The 22783-nt window shown below is 46.1% G+C and overlaps 2 protein-coding genes across 3 annotated transcripts; one reads left to right on the top strand and one right to left on the bottom strand.

The window, feature by feature from the left end:
* Window positions 1-473: 473 nt before the first annotated feature.
* TSN (translin) lies at window positions 474-17814 on the bottom strand. 2 transcript variants are annotated; one of them, XM_074873584.1, is made up of 7 exons: window positions 17522-17809; window positions 17341-17434; window positions 11911-12007; window positions 11001-11116; window positions 10217-10296; window positions 9648-9864; window positions 474-559 (listed from the first exon to the last, which is right to left on the bottom strand). In XM_074873584.1, exons 1-7 carry the CDS (start codon window positions 17585-17587, stop codon window positions 498-500), a joined length of 732 nt encoding a protein of 243 aa, XP_074729685.1. In that variant the 5' UTR covers window positions 17588-17809; the 3' UTR covers window positions 474-497. The 2 variants fall into 2 exon arrangements, with proteins under 2 accessions (XP_074729685.1, XP_074729684.1); XM_074873583.1 differs by lacking the exon at window positions 474-559 and adding an exon at window positions 5402-8195 and having other exon boundaries at window positions 17522-17814.
* A 192-nt stretch (window positions 17815-18006) lies between these two features.
* On the top strand, window positions 18007-22670 carry NIFK (nucleolar protein interacting with the FHA domain of MKI67). Its single transcript, XM_074873570.1, is given in 7 exon segments — window positions 18007-18165; window positions 18287-18412; window positions 19033-19141; window positions 19876-20087; window positions 20794-20874; window positions 22094-22235; window positions 22238-22670. Coding segments are annotated over 7 exon segments (858 nt in total). The 5' UTR covers window positions 18007-18024; the 3' UTR covers window positions 22285-22670.
* The last annotated feature ends 113 nt before the right edge of the window (window positions 22671-22783 follow it).

Raw genomic sequence — 22783 nt, 5'->3', positions numbered from 1 at the left:
TGGCTTGACCAGTGCCACATGCAAGGGCCATCAAGAGCCACGGTGGCGTGAACTTGCTCTGCTCCATGGACAGCACAAGGAGGAGCCTGGCCCACAAAGACTTTTAGCAGCACTGGAAGCAAACATCACAGTCTAATCCTGGTCTCCAGCCTCAGGACTCATAGCCTGTTTGTGGCTGATGTACGTACAGAGATGGGCTTCCCTCAAGGAGCAGATCTCTGGAGGAAAATACTGAGTTTAAACTTGTTAATATTGCACTGCAGGAGAATGATGTATGATGCTTGACATTGCATGGATCGTGTTGAAAGCCAGTCTTGAAAATATGAGAGAGGTTTCCACCATTGACTATATTTCATCAGCATTAGGTAAAGTCAGGGTCAAAATTAGGTGCAGTATTATGCAACAGAGGATGAAAGTTGGAGAAAATTGTTTTCCACTGCTACTCCTAAGGACTGTATTTCATTACTCACCTCTGTAGATTCAGTCAAAATACTTGTTTAAAAAGCAGGGTCTTTCATCTTTAATCCAATCAAGTAGGTATCAATTTGCTCAAATTCAGCTGCATGCACACAGCAAAAAAAGAAAAAAGCAAACAAGAATGAAAGGAGCTCTTGCTTTCGGACACATACAACCCAAATATGTGTAGAACCTGTGGAAGAGCAGTATACCCCCACTGAAAGTCTGTTATTTAACTGACTTAGGGACTGGAACATAACGCTGCATCTGAAGTATCTCAGAAGTGTATGTAAATATAGCTCTGCTACCACTAATAGTGAACTTAAAAGTTTGCGATTATTTAAATGATGTAATCTAGTGTATTTCAAAATTTAATTGAAAGGAACAATTTACATTGTACTGTAGAGTAACATAAAAGGTTTTAATAATTATGTTTCAATGACTTTAGGTGGGTATTTTTTTAAATATCTGTATTCTGGAGTAGATATTTCGTTTAGTGTGGGTGGCATTCAGGTGAACAATGTGCCTAATGTCTGTTCTTTGGATCCCCTGAACAGAATTCAGGGGCTACTCCTAAGGAAACTGGGAGAACGGTGCAAGCCTCCTACCCTAAGTCTCACTAGGCAACAGACTGGCACAAAATCTTATGCTCTGGCCACAGTCCTGCCTGGGCAGGTCAGGCCCCAGCGCACCAGATGCGAGAGCCGAAACTGAGGCCACAAAGTGCTCCCCCATAAAGTCCAGCCTCTCTCAGTTCCTCAGTAAGGGAATGACTCGGAGCGGAACAATGGTAAAAAGGCAAACAGGGTTTAACCTTTTCAGCCTGACATTACCACAGACCGCTGCCTTGCGATTACAAGATCAGCAAAATGTCACGCTGTGACTTACACAGCAAAGGCCAGATTACAGCCCTAGAGGCTAAACTAAAAGAGCCTGAATTTTGGTCGGTGGATCTCAGAGGACAGCCTGTAAATGTTCTTTGAGCCCCCCAGGGTAAAGGCAAAGCCAGTCAGTATTATTCCCTACCACCAGAATATTTCTGTTACAGGCATTTATTTTACAGAAAGATTCACACCAGCATATTTGTGTATTTCTCCAGAGTTCAACCAGCATCAGCGAGTGCACAAACCAAGGTGGACAGAGGCTACCTTCACGCAGGTAGCCCTAGTCTTGCACTGACCCAACGCCTGAGCAGGCCTCCAAACTGTACCCAGTGCTTTGTCCTCGTGCCACAGCTGCCGGGGCTTGTTGCACTGCTCCAGGCACTGAGGCAGACACCAGCAGCGAGACATGCACGTCCTGGATGTATTTGCTCTTCATCTGCACCATCCACTGTTCTAGTGCTTCAATTTGTCCATGAGGAAATGGGAGGTTTTGCATCATTTGGTGGCTTTACAAACACGTCCCGGGGACGCGAGGGTGGCAGCACACAGCTGAGAGCTGTAGTGAGCGGTCACTGGCAAAAGGCTGTGGGGGCAGGAGCCTGACTCCCTCAGGTGAACTGGAATTCCCTCCAGCTATTTCTAGTTGTTAAGTAAATTAATTGTTCCCCCAAAATACACACTGAACAGCCAGGGAAGAGCACGAGGCATTGCTTTTAGTTCGTGGTTTGTTTCTCAAGTAGATGAATGCCTAAGCAGAGCAGCTGCTGGAGGAAGACCATGACAGATCTGCATCCAGGAGCCTTCAAGCCCCCTTCACCTAACGTGCAAAAAGCAACAGCTTGTAGCACCTTTGTTTTCTCTCCCAGGATCAAAATGGCACATCCACCATCTCTTCAGTACCTGCGTGGCAGTTTTGGTAAGGGAAGGCATACGTACAGTAAGCCTAACTAATAGCTTAATTATCCAAACAGAGTGGCTTTCACAGCCACAGAAAACTGCTGCTTTCTGGAAAGTTTTCAATTACTTTCCAGCACAATGATTTTCTGCACACCAATTCATGCTCAAAACCAGACATGGGCTGTTTGTATAGTCCTATCTTTAAATCAAGGTACCTTCAGTCACCCTGGCTGCTCAAAAGGTTAGAGAACAATAAGTATATGTAAAAGCTCTGATATTTAGCATCAATCTTGCATTTGGGTGATTGTTCAATTTGTCAGATTCAGGGTTTTTCTAGGTATCAGAGGAAACACCTGCCTGCCAGGCTTCTAGTAAAAATGGCCTATTTCCTCTGAACCAGGCAAACTCTCCCCAAAAGAAGGTCCATAAATAATTGCTGGGTGTTAAGTTACGAGCAGGACGTGTACTTGGTGCTGTAGCCCTGGCCTAAAAAACCTGTGGCCAGGGAACAGAACAAGCTCTTTGATCTGGGACAGCCTGCTACGGAGGCGACAGCCCGATTGTGGAACCTGTTGGACTAGACAGAGGGGCGCTTCCAATGTTATTTATCTTTTGTGCATCCGGTGTGTACTCAGCTGCTCCTGCCTTTAAATTACAGGTGTTGAAAGGGAACACGAGCACAGAACAACCTCCGTGGCCCCGTGAGAGCTCCCGCTGCAGGGTGAGCCTGCACAGGAAGGGCGAGGAGTGAAGGCAGTAGGTTTCCATAATTCTCGGGCACCTTTCTGAACTGGATGGTCCCTCACCCGGGAAGTTCCAGGTCTTTCAATATCACATGTACACATCTTACTTGGCAGCTCTGGAGATTAGTTGTGCTGTATTTTTCCATTTCTGATTAACCACCCTGACAAAATGCTATTATAACCCAGGGTTGTCTGCAAGCCAAGAAAGCAATTATTTGTTCCAAACTGGCCGTCCTAGTGCTCTGTAATATTTTTATGCCTCTCATTGTCATGATTGACAATACTAAGATTACTTTTCAAAACAACTGCTCACTGAACTTACCCAGCTAGTACAAGCAGACCTCTCTGGAAGTACCGTGTTAGAGGAAAAAAGAGAAAGTTGATTACGCCCTTGATTTATCAGAATTCATAAATGGCCTTTAACAAGAATTCAGAATGAGTCTTACTGGTCATTTACCAGGAAAACAACAACAAAAAGGCAGCCTTCATCATAGAGTCCATGTAGTTTTGAGCTCAGAAGGCAGACACAGAAGACAAAGCACTGGATTGAGAGGCCCCTGTGAGATCAGGTCCCAAGGAAAGAAGGAATAGCTGCTTTAAGAGTCAGCAAGCTGGGTGGGAAAGCCTGAAAAAAACACAGGGAGATGAAGAGCAGATACTTTAGAGGGGAGAGACTTCTGCTTTAGTGAATGGAGATCTTCTCTTTTGTGGTGTTCTCGTACATTCCTGGTTGTCCTTAACAGAAGCGAGGATGGGGAAGGGGCATTCAGTGTGGGTCTCCGCTATATGATCAAGAACACATCTGAAGTGGAGCACCAGCTTTGGTCTGGCAGCAAGAAGCTATTGTAGCTGTCACTGGAGATTGACCTCAGCACATCCCAAATCCTGAAAAAAGCCCTGAGATCATCTCAGATCTGCTGCCTTGGGAACTTCAGTCATTCGGTGCACATGAATCTATTATGAATCTAAATTCCCAGGAAGGCAGATCTCCAGCAGGAGATTCTGCTGAATCTTGCACTCTTGCTTGTCGCTGACATGCTCAGAGAGAAGATATTTCAAATCTTCTAGCAGCATGTCAAAGAGAGCCCTTCAGGGCTCATGGATGAGGCAGCTGTAGTAACTCTCCTTTCGTGATGTCAGCCATGTCTCCTCTTAAATTCATGCAGGGGAACCAGGTGAGATTCAGCTGGAATTAGGCTGACATTCTCCAACTTGAAATTGGAAAAACCTGGAACGAAAAGCAATGGAGGAAACTGTCCTCCTGCTGGAGATCAGATAAATATTCAAAGATCTCACTGTCATTGTTGAGTGACCTTCTGTCACTACAGCGGAATATGATGGAGCAAAAAGTCTTACTGATCAGGCAAAGGAACTGTGTTATCTCTCACAGAGGCTGCTGCAGAATATCAGTATGACTGGAGACAGGTACAAGCAATTAAAAAAAACCCTAAAGTTTTGACAGTAACACTGCATACCCCAAAAACTTCAGGCAAGCCCCAAGGGCGCTCATTAGAACAGAAGACATCTCCCTCAGGAAGCTGAAGGTGTTCCCCTGAGGGAAACCTTTCTACAACACAGATGGAAAAGCCGAGTGACAGGAACATAGAGGGTCCTCTTCAACGGAGAGTGAAGAGCCCTGATGAGGAACTGGAACACAGGCAGAGCACCCTCCAGCACGGGTCTCTGCCCAGGCTTGACCAGGGGCAGTTACACAGCTGGAGAGGGTTGAAAAGGTGGCATTAGGCTCTAGATCCATTAGCAGGGATGAATGTAATGATAGTTTGCAACTCTCCAGCTCAAATCCTGCCCCTGTGAGATCTCCACCAGCGCAGGCCTGGCATCCCTGAGAAACGATCTCAGCTGCAGGCAAGAAGACCCAGACTGCAAACAGCCCTCCCAGGGAAGGTGTCCTGCATAGGAGCAGGCAAAGGAACCCTTTGTTTCAGTGGCAGTGGAGCCCCAGGTGGGTTTGACCTTTCCCTCCTAGTGCAGGAACCTCCCTTGCAGTGCCAGAGTCACATCCGTGGCAGCACCCGCATCAAACATCTCTGGGTGTTGTGGGGAGGGCAGCAGGGGAGAGTGGGAAGCCTGGAGGGTCACGAGAAAGTCCAGAGCGGATCCCATGACTGATGCCTGGGGTAACCAAAGCATGCAAAGAGCACAAGGCCCGTATAGCCCTGGACCGTTTCACAGGGGCTGAAATTTCAGGCTTTTCCTTCCCTTTAGGCTTTTTGCAGTCCCTGTTGAAGTCTCCAATGGGCTGTGGTGGTTGTCAGACCTCACAGAAGCCTGTGGGAGCTGCACAGGGCCGCAGCGCAGACCCAGAGGCAGCCAGGCAGAGCAGGATGGGAGCAGGGCTCAGGCTCTCCCATTTTCCCCAACAGAGCAGGTTAGACATTTGTATGCCCACAGCGTGAACGGGCAGATGAACAAGTGTTCCGACAAGGAGTTTATTCCCCCTTTTTTCAAGAAAGGGCTGGTTCTTGGACAGTGGTTTTCCCCTGGGGCAGGGCCAGCCTCCAGTGATGGCAAACCAGTGCAAGCCAGAAGTGCCGCAGGGTGAAGAGACAACGAACAGGCAGAGAAACCTGCAAAGAGATACACTTCTTCAGGTCATTCATACCTGACCCACAGCCTGCGTACAGGAGATATGTAACGCTCTGATGACAGTCCCTGAATTCAGCAGGCAGGAGGCTCTCTGAACAGCCCCTACGCACACTTCAGTACAGTTGCACTGCAGCATCCAGCGACAGACAATACTTTAATGAGGGAAGATGGGCTGCTGCTGAGTAACGGGTCAGTACCCACGCACAGACCCCAGGCGTCATCCATGTTCACTCTGCTCTCCTTAATTGCCTCAGTGTGTAATGACCTTACTGGCCGAAAAACACGAGTGAGGCTCTATAGCACAGCAGTCATTACTTCACAGTAAAATGAAGGCAAATTATTTACCCAAAGAGAAAATCTTTGGCAATCCTAACAAAATGGGAAGCAGATAAATTACTTCAAGAAAAATCAGTTTACTACATAGCATTACAGCCCAGTGAACACTTAAAGCTGGCATGGCAGGGAGGGGGAGAGGCCTCCCTCCCCACAGCGGCACAGCATGCGTGGGACTGTGCGGTGAACAGAGTGGGAGCAAACACTGCTGAAAAATAAAGGTTGTTCCTGGAGCCAGTTCACTGCACGAAGACGTGTGCTGGCACCAGAAAAAGGCAGTCTGGAGGTGATAAGGTGTCCTTTAACAAGTGCCAGTTTAAAGAGGTGGCTGGACTCTGGCTGCAGTTAATCAATTCCAGGAGACAGACCCCAAGGTCCACTCTGCATCCTGTGCCACAGAGCTCTGTTCGCCCCTATTTCCCCAAATGGTTTCAGGTCAGCACCTTCATTGATCTGCAGGGGTTGAACAGGCAGTGCTATAAATAAAGAGCAGTTAATCAACTATTTAAGTGCCCTTTTTACTGAAATAAAGAAAACCCACAGAAAGACGTCAAGATGGGGAAAAAAACCCCAAACCAGTGAGCGAATACAAAGAAGAGCCAGGAGAGCACTCCCTGGAACACCCTCCAGGCTGAAGTGGCTCACAACAGCCGTGCTGGCTGTTGAGTCAGACTCTCCAGCACTCCTGTGCTGACTCACTCCCCTCCCAGCTGCCAGCGCACGCTGCGCCGTCCATTCAGTGCCAAGAGGAGTTATTTGTTCAGAGTTCAAGCGCATCTGATTCATCATGAGCCATCAAGCTTCTGCAGTCCTCAGAGCTCCATCTCGCGCTGCCATTCGCCGCTGGCTGACCTGCTCCTGCTACCCCTGCGAAAGGGAAGGGTCAGAGAAGAGAGACCCACCCCCCAACTCAAGTCCTTCTGGGACTTCCCTTCTTCCCTCTGCTCCCAGCTCTGGGACAGAAGCACAACTTATCTTTTAGGACCAGAGCAATGTTCAGATTCACAACCAAGGCCGCAAGGTCCTACAGGCTACCTCTGTGCAGAGGAAGCCACAAAAAGCACGTCCCTGGCTTTCCCTGCTGCAGCCTAGGCAGAAAGCCTGCAGTTTTCTCTTCCCTTCCCCAGACCTGGCTTGGGAACACACTATGCAGCCTGGCTCTTGCAAATGATGCTTTTCCAGAGGAAGATGCTAGGCTTGCCAAAACCTAGGAACGGGAAAGAATGAGGTGTTTGCTCAACACCCTCCAGGAACACGCTGGAGTGTCTTTCTCAGGCACTTGCTCTTCACAGAGCCTTGGGCAGAAGGATCCCACTCCTTGCAGACTTTGTAAACCCTAAGTAAGAGACTTGCTCTTCCAGTTGTCCCTCCTGCAGTATCTGCACCTCTGTGCAGTGCTGTTGTATCTCCACCAGCTCTTGGAAACTATGCAAGGTGCAAGGGCTGGCAGATCTAGGATCTACTGAGAAGCAGTGTTAGGCACATGGGATCCCACGTCAGGAAGCAGACCTGCTGCATGACCAAACGCAACCGGAGCACCTGGGACACAAGCCAGCGCAAAGCCTGAACACCTGCCCTGCAACCAGAAACCTGCCCTGCCACATGGCCTCACGTCCCAGTCCTGCATGCCAGCAGTCCTCCAACCCGAGGGACACCAGACCGACGCTCAGGAAACACCTTTCTCTAATTCCCCTGCTCCCACGCACTTCCTGTGTGACCTTGGTCCGCAGGGCTGCATCTCGGAGCCTTAGGGTGTTGTTTCACAAGTCTCTGGTTTTGGCAGTAGAACTGGCTTAAGCTCCTTCCTTCTTCCCACCTCCACAAGGTTAAAAGCAAGAAAGCAGCAGTGACACAGGGCAAGAACAAAGAACTACTTGGAAAGCTGGTCTCCTTGCCACCAGGCTCAGGAAGTTACACCCTCATTTTCTTCAGCTGTGACAGAGGGATATTACCATCTCCCTGCGTGATGTGACATACGATACAAAGGATGAGGACAAACATGAAAGATTATGAGATGCTCTGAAGATGAACCTTGACACATCTTGTATTCAGTAATTATAAACTCCTCCATACCTCTCCTGCTTTACTTGGTGAAATCGGTCAAAACTAAAAATAAAAAAAAAAAAGCCTACGAAATCTGTTCGCAGCTTGACTTCGGCTCCACTCCCCTGCAGGTAAGAGTGAACTGAACAGTGTACAGCCAAACTGAGGAATTCTCTTGTTGTCCAAGTACAGCTCAAGGCTGAACTTACATTATGGTATTTCAGAGTAGGCTCTGAGGAAGGGAAGCAAATAACAACAGATAATCAGACAACAGGCAGAGTTACCAAATGGCCAAAATCAAAGAACAGCTTTTATTGGCCAAAATAACCAAGAAATCATTTTTGTCCAGTAGACAAAATGAAATCCCAACTGAAACAGTGGTAAATCTTTGCTAACAAAATGAAACACTAATAAACCCCATAAACTTGACTGTTTGTGTTCATCCTCTGGCAATATTCCTCCTCCTAAAGAAGTTTGTTTTTTCTCCTTAACCCTTCTGCACCACCAGAAGTAGGAGAAGGATGGCAAAACCCAGTCCTGCAGGACAAGAGAAACACGCACTGGGAGGTACGAGTCTGTCCACTTACACAAATGAAAGAGGCTGTTGGTCTTTGCAAACATCTTACATGCAGAGTATCTGAAACTAGTAATTTCCCCTTTTCTGAAGGTATAAACATTTTACTACATGAAGTACAGTTTTGGTGTGGGTTTTTTTTTTTTAAATCCCAGGACACAGGTACAGTTGTGGCCCATATAGGTGGTTAAAACTCAGATGCTACCTGCAGTTTATCAGTTAACACTGCTCTATTCAGAAACCTTGGTAGTTAAAAAAAAAAAATTGGTTATACCAATTTCTCAAGGCAAACGATCATATTAAAACTCAGCATTTACTCATATCAGTAAACCAAATATCAGCCAGTAAAAGCAGATGTTTGAGAAAACCTTGCTCTCCCTGGTAACAGAAGTCTTGGAGGAAAGGAAAAAAATGAAAGAAAGAAAGAAAGAAAGAAAGAAAGAAAGAAAAAGATGTGCCCGGGTGCAGTACACCAGTTCCAGTGGAGAAATTCTCAGGAATATTTTCATCAATTTCTCAGTTAAGCTGGATACATTATCAGAAGCCATTTAAAAAGATCTTGTTAATAAACAGTTATGGAAATCTGTTCAACTTACTGATATAGGTGAAAACTTAAGAAATAAAAAGGCAAAAAAAATCAGTGTCTTAAAAAAATGTATAATATTTACACACTGCGTTTTCTAGAAGATCACATGTATCTGCACTGAGTTGCGTGCTGTGCACACGTCTTTAAAGGTGTGTGAGCAGAGACAGCTGAAGCACATCACTGCCAGAGCAGTGAGGCAACACTACAGAACTATCGAGAACTTCAGCTCGTGGGAGTTACTGACTATTGCTGCGGTGCACAGAACGTGGCACCGTGTGTTTTGACAGAGGAATTCCACTGGAAACGAGAGCCTCCTGCCCTAATCTAGACATGATTTTACAAAACATTTTGAGATCTAACACCCATACTACACCTTTTGTAAGAAAATAGAGAGCAACTTTCAGCTGCAGTTCTTCTAAACTACTGTAGGAAGGCTTTGCTAGCATACTTCCTAGATTGGCAACCATCTGAGGTAATCAATGATGCTGTTAAAATGAGCATCCTTCATTTCTCTTCACCCTCACCAACTGTTGCCTCCTTATTGAGTCCTCTGATCGACAAGTCGTAAACCACTTCCTCAATTTTCTTGACATCGTATTTCAGGCCATCGTAACGTTTCCTCAGGGAGTCATTCTTCAGGTTGAGGAGACGGAAGCCAGAATCCAGCTCGTTGATAAAAGTTGAGATGCGGAGAGGCCGAGAATAGTCACCAGCTGTGACGCTGTTCACTGCCAGTCTGGCCTAGAGAGGAACATGCGCAGGAGAACATCAGGAGAGGAACCCACCCAAATCACATCACTATTCCCATCAGTTACTTCAAATGGAGCAGTTTTGTTCCACGCAGTCAGATTATTTATAGGTCTACCTTTTTGTTGACCACAACCCTGGATTTTCAATCAAGTGACTAGTTTAAATCTTAAAATATCAGTGAGGAACAGCTCTGGCATACAGAGAGGCAGTTTACTAGAAGTTCAGATCAAGGTGTTGTGTTTTCTAAGTTTCCTAAGTTGTCCCTGGAAGTTATGATACACATTACTTTTTTGTTGTTTTAGGTCAGCTTCAATCCAAATATACGCATGAATATCTTCCTTACCAGCTCACTGGCGAGAGTTAATACACCAGAAAGATAGTCTTCGATGTCCAGGTGAAAGCCCCGCTCTCGATCAGCTTCAACTAAGACGAAAAACAGAGCGGTAATCAGGTGGTACTGAACATGAGCAAAACCAGTGAGCTGAAATTGCATTTGTTTACTGGAGCTAATTTGAAATATCAAATTTATGAGATATTATTACAAAATAAAAGTCAGCCTTTTCCTGTATGTGATGCAATTACTACCTCTTCTCGGCATTTTGATTTAGCATCGCATACATCCTCAACTGGATGTGCAACAGGTTATAACTGATCCAACAGAATAACTGAATTTACATCAATATACAGGAAAGGGGTCTGTAGTCGTTTTTTAGAAAAATATTTTCCTGGTTTTTCTTTTTTCCCAAATCATTTCCTCCGGGAGGACACAACTCCCTTATAGCATAAGAATTTAATGTGTTTTCCACACTTTTTAAACACCAAAAGCACAAAGTGAGAAAAATAAGCTCTCATCTTCTATTACTCTTTGGTAGATTTACACCATTTGAATGACTAATCTTCACTGATGAAGAACTTACTAATGAATAAATACTTTTGTTCACATTAGGTTTGCTGATTTTCACCTTCTAAAAGTATTTGTTGTTTATATAATGAAGTCAAATAACAGATAAATTTTGGAAGCTGTTTCTTCAAAAGAAACGAAGTTCTGCTGTTTCCCTGTACCTCTGAAAGCTGCAATGTCTAAAAATGTCACAAGCTTTTTCTATGCAGTTACAAAATTAACTTACTCCCAAGTATTTCTGCAACAGCTTCTCGGGTCACTAATGTTTCTGACTCCAAGTAGACTACAAATGCTGCCAGAAACACCAACCGCTGAAGCACAAACCTCCAGTGCTCATGAAATCTGTTGAAGAAAGCACCAAGTCAAAGTATAAGTAAGTAACATCTATTACTGGACTGTTAGGCACCAAGCATACATTAGGTATACATTATATTTTCCACCCTTACACATAGCACTTTGCAGTATTTCTGGCTTATCAACGACACGAGCTTAAAGTCATCTCCTCGGTACTCCAGAACTTCACCCCCAGGATGAACTGGACACCAGCATTTTGCTCACACCTCTCACACACCTACTCAGTTCGCGGAGTTCTTCAGGTTGCCGTGCCCACAAGACAACCAGAGCTTTCCCTCCCATCTTCCCTCAGCAGATTGGAGCTAACAAGATGGAGCTAGACACTGTCCCCTTCTGGCAGCAACAAAACACAGAGGTGACAGCTTCATTCAGTACCTGCAGTATCAAACAGCCATTTCATGACAGATTTAGAGCTGTTTTCACAAATGCCCCAAACCTAAGAACTGAAATTAATGGAGCAGCAAATGCTCTGCGCCCAGAAAAAAGGGCAGCTTCGATAGGACATCAATTTCTTAAACTTTCCTTTTTCTTTTTTAAAAACATTTCTAGAAAAATAATTAAATACTGGATACTTTTAGTGAAAACTTACAAAGAGAGTGTTTGAGCAAAAGCATTTTGTACCTATGGTAATAAAATCCTCACACTTCTATACCATGATTTACTTCTCAAACAGAAAGAAGCATTTGGCCCATAAACCTTTACATGATTCTTCCAAAGTAATGATGCCAAATATGCCCAGGCAATTCCCATATCCATGTCTGGCTGTGTGTGATCCCACACACCTGTAATACTGGTCAGTGGGAAACTTGGTCTTCAGAGATTCCAGCTGTGTTCTCACGGTACCAAAGTGTTCACGAGCCTTCTGACATTTCTTTGGTACTGAAAAAGAAACAGCACAACATTCAGTACTTGACAGAGAATGGGGTTTGGTAAACAGAGAGCCTTCTAGCGCAGGCAACGCTATTGATGTTCCTTTGTGGTCCAAGATAGTCTACTGACCTTTGAATCCTCTAAGAAATACTCATTGTTGTAGCATGAGTCACACAGGTAGAGGAGATACTCCTGAGTTCTAGGCTGTCTAATCTGCTCTAGTCCTGTTTTCAACTTGAGCCGTGATGCCCCAGTGTTATTTAAGAATCCCTGCTAATCATGACTAATTACTGTTGCTACAAAACTTATGTCATGGATGAAGAACCCATTCTGTAATGGGCACTGACAGAAGAAAACACTGGAAAGGTCATGCAGCCTACAGCCCAGGAGGCGAGGGGGGATGCAAACGGACAGAGGCAGGAACGGAGGAACACAGAGTCGATGTGGTGTTTGTCTATGGAATGAGCCGACGAGCAAAGGAGCCTGGTGATGCGCTGAGCTGGGCAACAAACAAGCAATGCCGAAGGAGAGATGTCGAGTGGAGATGGGGAACGGCTGAAAAAGGCATAGTGTAAGGGCAAACAGACCTCATCTGAGGTAGCAGGAGGGGAATTTCGTTTGAGGGTCTGTAAATGTGGAAGAGCTGAGCCTATGGGAACAGATGCTGGGGAGTGAGGCAGAGCGCCAGCAAGAGCAGCGACACGGTTAAAGCCCCATGCTGCAAACCCACACAGCGCTCTGGAGTGGCAGGGCCACGCGTGGCACCACAGGAGGAAGGACGCAGCAGAGATCAGGCGTGAGCTGATACCGAGACATTTTTAGTCTTCGCTGTGTGGATGGAGTAAGAGGAAGGGGCAGCTAGTTGGGTTGTACAGGTGTTCTAAAAAGAGAAACAAGATGTTCTGGAGAGAACCCTAATGCAGGGGTTTAGGAAAAGCAGCAACCACCAGATCACAAACAACTGAAGAGCACTGCACACAGCTGGCCCCAAAGAAAGCACATACACCCAGCAGCACAGCCAAATCACTCATACAACCAAAGGAAGAATGACTTTTCCTTCTCCATTTTAAAATCTTATATTAATTTATTATTGATCAGTTAGGTTAGATGAGGTACAACATCTCTTCAGGAAACGACATTTCCTGCTTTCAAGCGATGTATCTGAAGAAACTGGGTTTCAGCCTGTCCAACATATGTTATACCTCTGCAGAGAAGTGGTCTCTTGTTTCCGTACCACCCACGAGTTACAGCCACATTGCACCCGCAGTACCAGAGCTTGACAGAACTAATCAAACCAGTACTTCTTAACTGCAGCCGTCTCACAAATCCTGGTCATGACCCAAGGAAGGCAGAAGATCAACCTCAAAGGCTCTCCTGCATCTTGACATATAGAAACTAGGATTATTGGAGTTAATTAAGGATTATTTATTCTTTATCCATAGAAGCGAAATCTGAAAACTGATTTAATTTTAATCAAACAAGCCCTACTAAGAGTCACTTAAGTGTGTCTGAAAAAGTTCTTTCAATTAATAAAACATAATTTCTGTTAAAAAAAATAAAGGGGCACTTAAAAATAAAAGCTTCAGAAAGCAGAAGGTGAAAATGCTCTATGTGGCAGCCAGAAGTAAAGAAATACAAGAAGGTCACTGACAGCTGCCCTTTGAACACTGTCCTCAAACTCCAGTGTCTGCCTCAGTTGTGTAAGCCACCACGTGGCAGCTGGGGACAGAATAAGGAATAAATTTTTATTTTGGTTTCTGCCTAAGAAACTTGTGACAAAAATAAACAATCTTTATTGTAAAGTTTCAGACAACAGTGCCTAACAATACACACATAACCTCCCAACTTCAAACTATCCTCATGCATCCTTGGATATCACCACTGACGTTTGGCTAAACTTGACACTATGTGCTTCACGAGCAAAGATGCACTTAATTGACTTTCAGCCTCTGAAGACCCTACCTGTTGCTCAGACTCTAACAGCAGGCTCTGAACAGCTTTCTGAGCCGTTCTCAAACTCCATTGCGGGCAGGGAGCAGAGGGAGCTGAGAGATCCTCTAATCCTGTTCCGTAGGCTGCTGGCCTGAGGCTCTGCTGGTTTTTCTTCCCTTCCCCACAGCTGAAGAGAGGCTATGACTGAAAGTGCTTATCCCACAGCTAAATAGTCTTGTGGTCGGTGCAGGGCGAGACCACAGAGAAGCCGGCAGCGTGAAACAGCTGTTGTCTGTGGGTAGGTGGCTGCCCCACAGTAAGCGAGGTTAGATGAAACACTCAATGAAAACAGGATTAACCAAGAGGTATTTTAAGTCCCTGGAGAATAGAGGAAAGGCACTGTGCAAGGTAACATCGGAATGGAAGGGTACAGGCTCTTTAGGAAGGACAGGCAGGGGAGGTGAGGAGGGGGTGTCACCCTCTGTCAATGACCAGCTGGGGTGCGTGGAGCTCCGCCTGAGGATGGATGAGGAACCAACCCAGAGTTTATGGGTCAGGATTAAAGGGAGGACAGGGACAGGTGATGTTATAGTGGGGGTCTGCTACAGGCCACCTGACCAGGCAGGCTGAGCAGACAAGGTCCCCTATAGACAGATAGGAACAGCCTCACATTCACAAGCCCTGGTCCTCATGGGGGACTTCAACCAGCCCAATATCTGCCGGAGAGACAAGCACATGAGCAATTCAGGAGGTTCCTGGAATGCATTGATGATAACTTCCTTCTCCAAGTGACAGAGGAGCCAATGAGGAGAGGTGATATGCTGGACCTTGTTCTCACCAACAAGGAGGGGCTGGTGGGGAGTGTGAAGCTTAAGGGCAACCTTGGCTGCAGTGACCATGAAATGGTGGAGTTCAAGATTCTTAGAGCAGTGAGGAGGGTGCACAGCGAGCTCACTGCCCTGGACTTTGGGAGAGCTGACTTCGGCCTCTTCAGGGATCTGCTTGGTAGAGTAGCATGGGATAAAGCCCTGGAGGGAAGTGGGGCCCAAGAAAGCTGGCTAATATTCAAGGATCACCTCCTCCAAGCTCAGGAGTGATGCGTTCCATGAAAGAGGAAGTCAGGCAAAAATGCCAGGAGGCCTGCATGGATGAACAAGGAGCTCCTGGACAAACTCAAACACCAAAAGGAAGCCTGCAGAGGGTGGAAGCAAAGACAGGTAGCCTGGGAGGAATACAGAGAGACTGTCTGAGCAGCCAGCGAACAGGTTAGGAAGGCCAAAGCCTGATAGAATTAAATCTGGCCAGGCAAGGGCAACAAGAAAAGCTTCTATAGGTACGTTGGTGATAAAAGGAAGACCAGGGAAAATGTAGACCCTCTCCAAAAGGAAACGGGAGACCTGGTTACCCAGGACATGGAGAAGGCTGAGGTACTCAATGACTTTTTTGCCTCAGTCTTCACCGCCTATTGTAGGAGAAGATCAGGGTCGAGACCATCTAAGGAACCTGAAGGTGCACAATTCCATGGGACCTGATGAGATGCAATGCCACCCTTCATCTGCCAGATTCTAGTTTCCTAGTAAAAATGTGGTACTGACTCAACAAACGAGATGCTGTAGTAAGCCAAACAGCCATTTAAGTGCACAACACTTCAGAACTACAACCATTGCCAAATAAAACTCTAGTCTAAATATGTGACATCTGACAAATACTATTTATCCCCCCTAATAATCCTTCTCTTAATCAACATTATATTTTCTGCTGTAAACCTTTACTAATCTAAACCTTTATTGACTTACTTTATTATGCCTAGAATTGATGACAAACTGACAGGTCTATTATCATGAGTTAACTCCTAACCTACTAAGCACGCCTTCCTTATCTTTGATATTACAAGAATTTATAAGATGAGCTTTTTTTCTTTCTTTTTTTTTTTTTTTTTAAAAAAAAAAGCCCTTTAAACTATTCCAAATCTCTTCTCAGATTCTGCAAGTGCCTGGACCAGCTCTCTCCCTGAATTAAAAAAAATCAAATGAAAATACACTGAGCCAGACACAGTCTCTACTATTAAATACTGGAAAGCAACGCCTGAAGTTGATACCCACACAAAACAACTGTCACAACATCCACAGGTTTACTCAGCTTAGAAGAATGAGTGTATGCTTGTGTAATTTGCTCCAAATTGGTAAATTAACCAATTAGCAGTTCTAATTTTTAGCACTGCCAGATTTCCTAAGTAGGTGGAAGTTGTACCTGCCAGCAGAGATCAAACCTCAGGTGTGGCACATACTCTCTCAGAGGCCTGAGAAATCCCAGGCCTCCAGCTCAAGTGTGCTAGTGAACGTCATCAGGCTGATAACAACCAGGCAGCTCTGCAGGTGAATAAAACAGCACCTGGTGAGGTTTCATCTATTCACCTTCCGAGGGTAGCCTGACAGATCTCTCCCCAAATTCCTCTCAAGAGTTTCCAGGAAAATCAGAATGGTTGATTCTTCTCAGGAGATATTAATTGATGTGAAAAAATAGCTTTTAAGTCACATATTTAAGGGAAAAAACCTGTTTATTCTAGTAGCTTCACCAGTAAGTCTAAAAATGGGGATGGGGGAACAGAAAAAGCATACTTGGCATCTATGTGCTGTAGCACTGTTCTCATGCCCTGGAGGAAACGGGTTGGCCCAGAAACATTACACCAAACATCTTAAATTTGGACTGAAAGCGAGGAGCCAGGCTAGCTACAACCCAAACCTCAAAAACAGCAGAACAATTCCAGCTGTCACTCAAACATGCATCAGAGACAGCTCCTGCTCTATCAGCCTTTGCAATTTCCTTTTATATTTTGGAACATTAAGCAGATTTTATATTCATGCACACAGAGAGTCAGTCTTAAACAAACCAGACTAAAGTGCCCCCCTCCCACACCATCCTGAACTCTCTCCAGAACATCACAACTTTCTGGGGGGTAGGGTGAACAGATGAGAAAGGAGATACAGAGGCCCTACAGGTCATGTTAGATTCAGCAGAATATAAAACTCAACGTGCATGTCACCTAGTGGGGCATGTGTGAGGCAATTCAACAACCCAGAAAACGAGCAGCTATAAAAAGAACACGCTCTTCTGCACCGAGACAGTGAAACACCAAGCTAGTAAGGGGAGAAAAGAAAAGAACGGTGTTTCCTGAGAATGAATGGCAGCTTTTCTGCTTATCTGGCTTGACACCTCCCAGCCGCTCGCCTCGCCTTCAGCAGCCTCTGAGAAGTCCACGCAGCACACCCCAGGAGCGCCCACACGCGACCGAAACACGGAAAAGGGGCGCCCGTGGCAGAGGAACCCGCGTACCCCGGGGGGTACTTCCCGCCCCCCCTCCAAAAGGCTTTTCCCGGCTCCCCCGGGGCAGGCGGCCGTGCGGGACTCACTGTCCTGGAAGCCGGCTCCCTGGTGCACGCCCTGCAGCAGCGTGAGGATCTCCCGGGCCGTCTGCTCCAGCGCCTGCACCACCTTCCGGATCTCCTGTGGACACAGGGCGCCGTCAGGCAAGGCACCGCGGGCACCACGCCCCCCTCCCGGCCCCGGCCCCGGCCCTGGCCCCGTGCCCACCTCCCGGATGTCCTGGTCAGCGGTGAGGACGCCTTGCAGCGCAATGAACATGTCGCTCACCGACATGGTGCCCGCCGCCGCCTCCCGCCTCGGGGGCCTCCCGCGAGCGCAGAGGGCCTTCTGTGTCGCCGACGCGGGAGCTGCCCCTCGCAGTGCCTGACCGCGTCGCGCCGGGCTGCCCCGCGCAGTGCCTGAGCGGCCGGAGGAGCCGGGAGCTGGCGGAGGGGGAGGCGCGGGCGGGTGGGGGCCGGGGGTGTCCGTGTTTCCGCGCCCCTCCCGAGGCGGGGGCCCAGGGAGGCCGCCGCCCCGCCGGGCACGCGCGAGGGCCCCGCTGCCCGGTGACGGCGCCGCGTTGCTACGCGACGCCGTGCGGGTGGGGGCGGCCGGCAGCGCCGTGCGCCGTTGCTAGGAGACAGTGCCCCGCTGCTCCGCGCCTGCGCGCCCAGGCCGTCGCGCGACCCCGCGTGCCCACGGAGGGAGGCGCTTCCGGCGGCGGGCGCAGCATGGCGGCGGCGGCGGCGGCTGAGGCGGCGGCGCCGGCGGTGACCGCGCCCGCACCCGCACCGTTCCTGGCCTTGGAGCCGCGGCTGCAGCGCGAGTTCCAGCAGAAGGTGCAGCGGGTCCGCAACAACCGGGCGGCCCAGGTGAGCGGGGCTCTGTCGCGGGGCGGGGGTGGCCCGGCTCGGCCTGGCCTGGCCTGGCCTGGCCTGGCCCGGCCCGGCCCGGCCCGGCCCGGCCTTGATGCAGCTGCCTTGTGCCCCGCAGGAGGAGCTGACGCCGGGCGTGGTGTATGTGGGGCACCTCCCGCGGGGGCTCTGCGAGCCGCAGATCTACGCGTACTTCGAGCAGTTCGGGACGGTGAAGCGGCTGCGGCTCTCGAGAAGCAAGAAGGTAAAGCTCCGCGCCCGGCCGCTTGGCCTCCACCCCTCGCCGACGGACCCGGGCGCTTCTGAACTTCCCAGTTTGCTTCCTGCTCTTACTGGTCGCGGTAATCTTTAAAGGTTCCCTCCAACCCAAACCATTCTATGACTGCAAATAGGTAGTTTCAGCGACAGTTAACGTAGCCCCTTTTTTCCATAAGTAAATACACTTTTGTGAGAAGTGTTACCAGAATACACTGGTGAAAGGTAGAACATGAAGTGTCATGGAAAAGGCTCTGGTTTAGTTTTCTTGTTGCTTTGTTCTCAATAACTTTAACTTCTCATTTCTCAATTTCTCATCACATTATAATGCTGTATGCGCTTGGTAACAACAGCAATGCAGGGCAGGTTTGGGTTTTTTTTTAACAAAATAGGTGCTTGGTGAGCAGTTTATTTCATGTGCAAATATATATTTACGAATAAGATCTTACCAGTTTAGGACTAAATATGGTGCATTTCATGATTTCAGTGAACTTTATGAAATTACTTATGTTTATCTGAGAATGGGCTATGACTTCAGAAGAATAAAATTAATTTAGTTCTTCAGTTATCAGAGCATCATTTCAGATTTCTTTCCGTTGTTGCTTGCAGACTGGAGGTAGCAAAGGCTATGCATTTATAGAGTTTGAGTCTGATGACGTGGCTAAGATTGTTGCAGACACAATGAACAACTACCTGTTTTGTGAAAGACTGCTAAAGTGTAAGTATAAGCTGAAATGTAAGTCCTCTAACATGCAAAGGAAATTCATACTTATTTGTGTTCTTTTTTTGGACTGTTTGGAGAATTTCGGTGCTTTTTTTAAATGAAGTTTTTTCCCGAAAGGATTTTCTGTGGGGCTGAGTTTTTCTTGCTTTTTTTCATGTGTAAAGATCATCCCCAGCACCCTTTTGTTCACTACTACTTTTTTTCTTCTCCAGGCTGATAATCCTAGTTGTGTAATCCTATGACGTGAACTCTCAGGGAGCAGTGGGGTTTGCTGTGGAAATTCTTTGTCATTTATAACTGTTGCAGCTGCTGTCTGTGTAGTTAGAGGACCTTTTTTTGATTAAAAGATTCATGAAATTAGCAAGTTTCTCAGACATGGTGATAGCAACATTTGCTTTATAAAGGACTGTGAGCTATATACTCATCAACTTTTGAAAAACAAGTTTCTCTGTTTTCCAGGTGAAACTGAAAATGTGTTCTTTTCATCCATCCATCCATCCATTATCAGTTCTCTTACTAATGAGCATTTTGTTACTTTCCATTTTCTCTGTTCATGAAACTAGTGCTCTGCTATAGCAGTGGATAGTGTTATAACAAGAACTGAACAGCGTTATGTGATCACAACATTTCAACACATTCTCAGCAGATTTGTTGAGAATGTGATTCTCAAGGCATTTGGTGAGAAGAGTAGCTCTGCTATAACTTGATGTCGTATTTTTATGATACAGGTCAGTTCATGTCTCCTGAAAGGGTCCATGAAAACCTCTTCAAAAACAGTAACAGAATATTTCTGAAGCCTTCTCAGCCAGCTGTCAGGCGGTACAATAAGATACGTTCACTTGTTCAGAAGGCAAAGATGACAAAGCGGCTGCTGCGAAAGGAGAAACTTTTACGGAAGAGGCTGGCTGAAAAGGGCCTTGATTATGACTTCCCAGGATTTGTAAGTTTGGTATTGTTATGATGGCTGTTTTATGAAAACACATTTCTATGTTCGAAATACAAGGAAGTAACGTGTTTTGTGTGGAACTGCTAAAAGAGCTGGAGCACCAGGGAGGCTTACTTGCATTAACTGTATAGAAGCTCCTGGAAATTAGTGTAGTGCTGTTGCTGGGTTGTATTGTATGTACATGTGGGTTTAATTTCTGAGAAGCAAATAGTAACAGCAAAGTGAAGACGTTTTCTTCTGTTAGTATGAACAGGTGGATATTCTGTGGTTTTAATATTTGTCTGCAGATCACAGAAGAGCATCAGGGGCTTTTCCCAAGCCCTGTGGGAAGCTTTGGTGGGGTAGGTATTTGAAGGCAGGTCCCAAGACTAGAGCTTCCATCCACAGACCCTGCCTACGCTAACCAAGTGTAGTGCTCATTTGCAGAGTGCTTGGGTGAAGCATTTGAGTTTTAATCAATGCTGTTTAACATGGTATTTTTTTAAAATGCACAGTATCAGCTTTTATTATGTTGCTTTGGTGTTTTTATTCAATCCAGATCACCTTTGGGGCACTGTAAGTCATTTTATTAATTCAAACCTAACTGTTGTAGCAAAGGCTTCGTAGTTATAAAGCAAAGAAACCTATAGACTGTTAAGTAACTGTTCGTCTTCACACAAGGAAGTTTGTAGTGATCCACCTGATCTGTCTTGCTTCCTAGGCTGCACAGGAGCTTTCCATAAAGGGAAAAAATGTTAAAACATCTAAGAAGTCAAAACTGAATACTTCTTTGAGCAGCCAGGTAAGACCAAACAGTCCTGGTGGTGCCCAACACTCCACCATTCACACTGAGTCAGATGTTTAAAGTCTGCAACTCTTTTTTTTCATACTGATTTCAACACCTGAAAACCTTGACATTGTTTGCTTGAGAGATTTTTGTTACAAAAGTAGCTCCTTGGAGATGGACTGACACTCTTGAATGGGGAAGGGTGATTGGATCCTCTCATTTCTTTCTCCTGTGGGAGTATTTAGCAGCAAAGGCTTCTGCTCAGCATCTTGTAACTAGCAGTGCTTGTCCCAAGGTGTGTCTGGGCAGTGATGTGTCTGTTCGCTAACTCGAGGCAGGAGAAATGCAGGGTGCTGGGGACAGTTACCTATACACCACCTACATCTGTGCTTCAAAATGGTGTGAAATTATCTCCTTGCTGGCATCCTTCTCTTGGTCTGGGCTACCTTATAATACCAGCTGGTTTTGGCAGAAAGGAAGTTGAACCATTAATACGGTCTAGTGCTGTCTGTCCCCATTTACATATTATACTGTCCCTCCTCCCTTGTGCTCTCCAGGCATGGTATTCCAGCATTTTGAAAACTAATGCCAGTTAAAACTAGCAGTAGGATGAAAGGAAAGCTCAGATCATCAGTAATGAGATTTGGAGCACTGACAGTCTGAAAAGACTGTCAGGTATTAACATTTCTGTTTTGTTTCATCACTGCTGTTAGTTTGGTTTTGGGTTATTTTTAATGTTACTGGATTTACTAGTGATAATTTGGACAGGGCTGGTTCTGAGTAAAACAGGATAACTCATACATTCAGTCAACTGACTTCTGAGAACTCACTGAGATAATGAAACTGGGGTGTTTCACCTCTGCTAGGGGCTTAAATGTGGCATTTCTATAAGCCAGTCTCAAATATATTACTTTTTTCCTGATTCTTTTCCTCTTGGCTTTCTTAGTGCTCTGAGGCAGGAAATACAAAGTTTAGAAAGCAAATGTGCCTAGTGACATGTTAGAAAATGTGAATTAATTTACACTTGCCCTTCACTTTTTTGAAGATGACACTTTTGTCTGAAGAAATACCATCTATAAAAATAGCTAGAGTTATAAAAAGAAAACAATTTTCCCTAACATGTGGAAATTCGGAAGGAGAGCTGGACTGAGGTGCCTTGTGGTACCACAGAGGCAATGACAACTTTTCTCTGGCAGATGCTTTGCAATGAATCATGTTTTTCTGATCTCTTCAGGATCCTACTCCAGTCTGTACTCCAACAATGCTCGAGCGCCGGAAAGCTTTCCAGGCAGATGACAACGCAGAGGACAATGAAATAACTCTCAGACTGCCGCCTGCCAGTGTTAAGAATGCTGTGCAGAGACCAAAGAAGCAGCCAAGAAAAAGTCCAAACCTGAAGAAACAGAAATAGACTTAAAATTTTGATGGCTGTAGCCATGTTTTTCCTCAACTCAAAAAGTGGTGAGGTGGGGCTTCTAGTGGTTCTGCTGCCCTGGCTCAGTTCATCTTGACTAGACTATTTCAGTCTTTCCTAGGCAAGGAATCTATTCACAAATCCCCTCCTGTTTAGCCATCAGAGGACCTATGGTCTTCTCTGACTTTGAAGATATTCTTGACTCTGTGCTCACAAGTGCCTGTTCTGTGACACACCTGCAGTCATGCCAGAACCTTCACTTAATTCTGTATCTTGTATCTAGCGCTCACTGTTTTGAAAGAAAATGTGAGGCTGTCCATTCAGAACTTGCTGATGCGGGCTGTATCTTACATTTATAATTAATAATGGGTTATAAAAAAAATTAACCATTTTTCAACTGTTGGCTCTTGGTAGTGGTTCTTTTGTTTAACTGAATATGTGTGTTTCATGCAAGTTCTCACATAGTTACACAAATAGAGGGTGAGGGATTTTTTCCCCAAGGAAGACTTA

This window comes from Strix uralensis, chromosome 6, assembly GCF_047716275.1.
Source record: "Strix uralensis isolate ZFMK-TIS-50842 chromosome 6, bStrUra1, whole genome shotgun sequence".
Taxonomy (NCBI): Eukaryota; Metazoa; Chordata; class Aves; order Strigiformes; family Strigidae; genus Strix; species Strix uralensis.
Note: the sequence above shows the minus strand (reverse complement) of the source record. Positions and strands in the feature narration are given on the sequence as shown.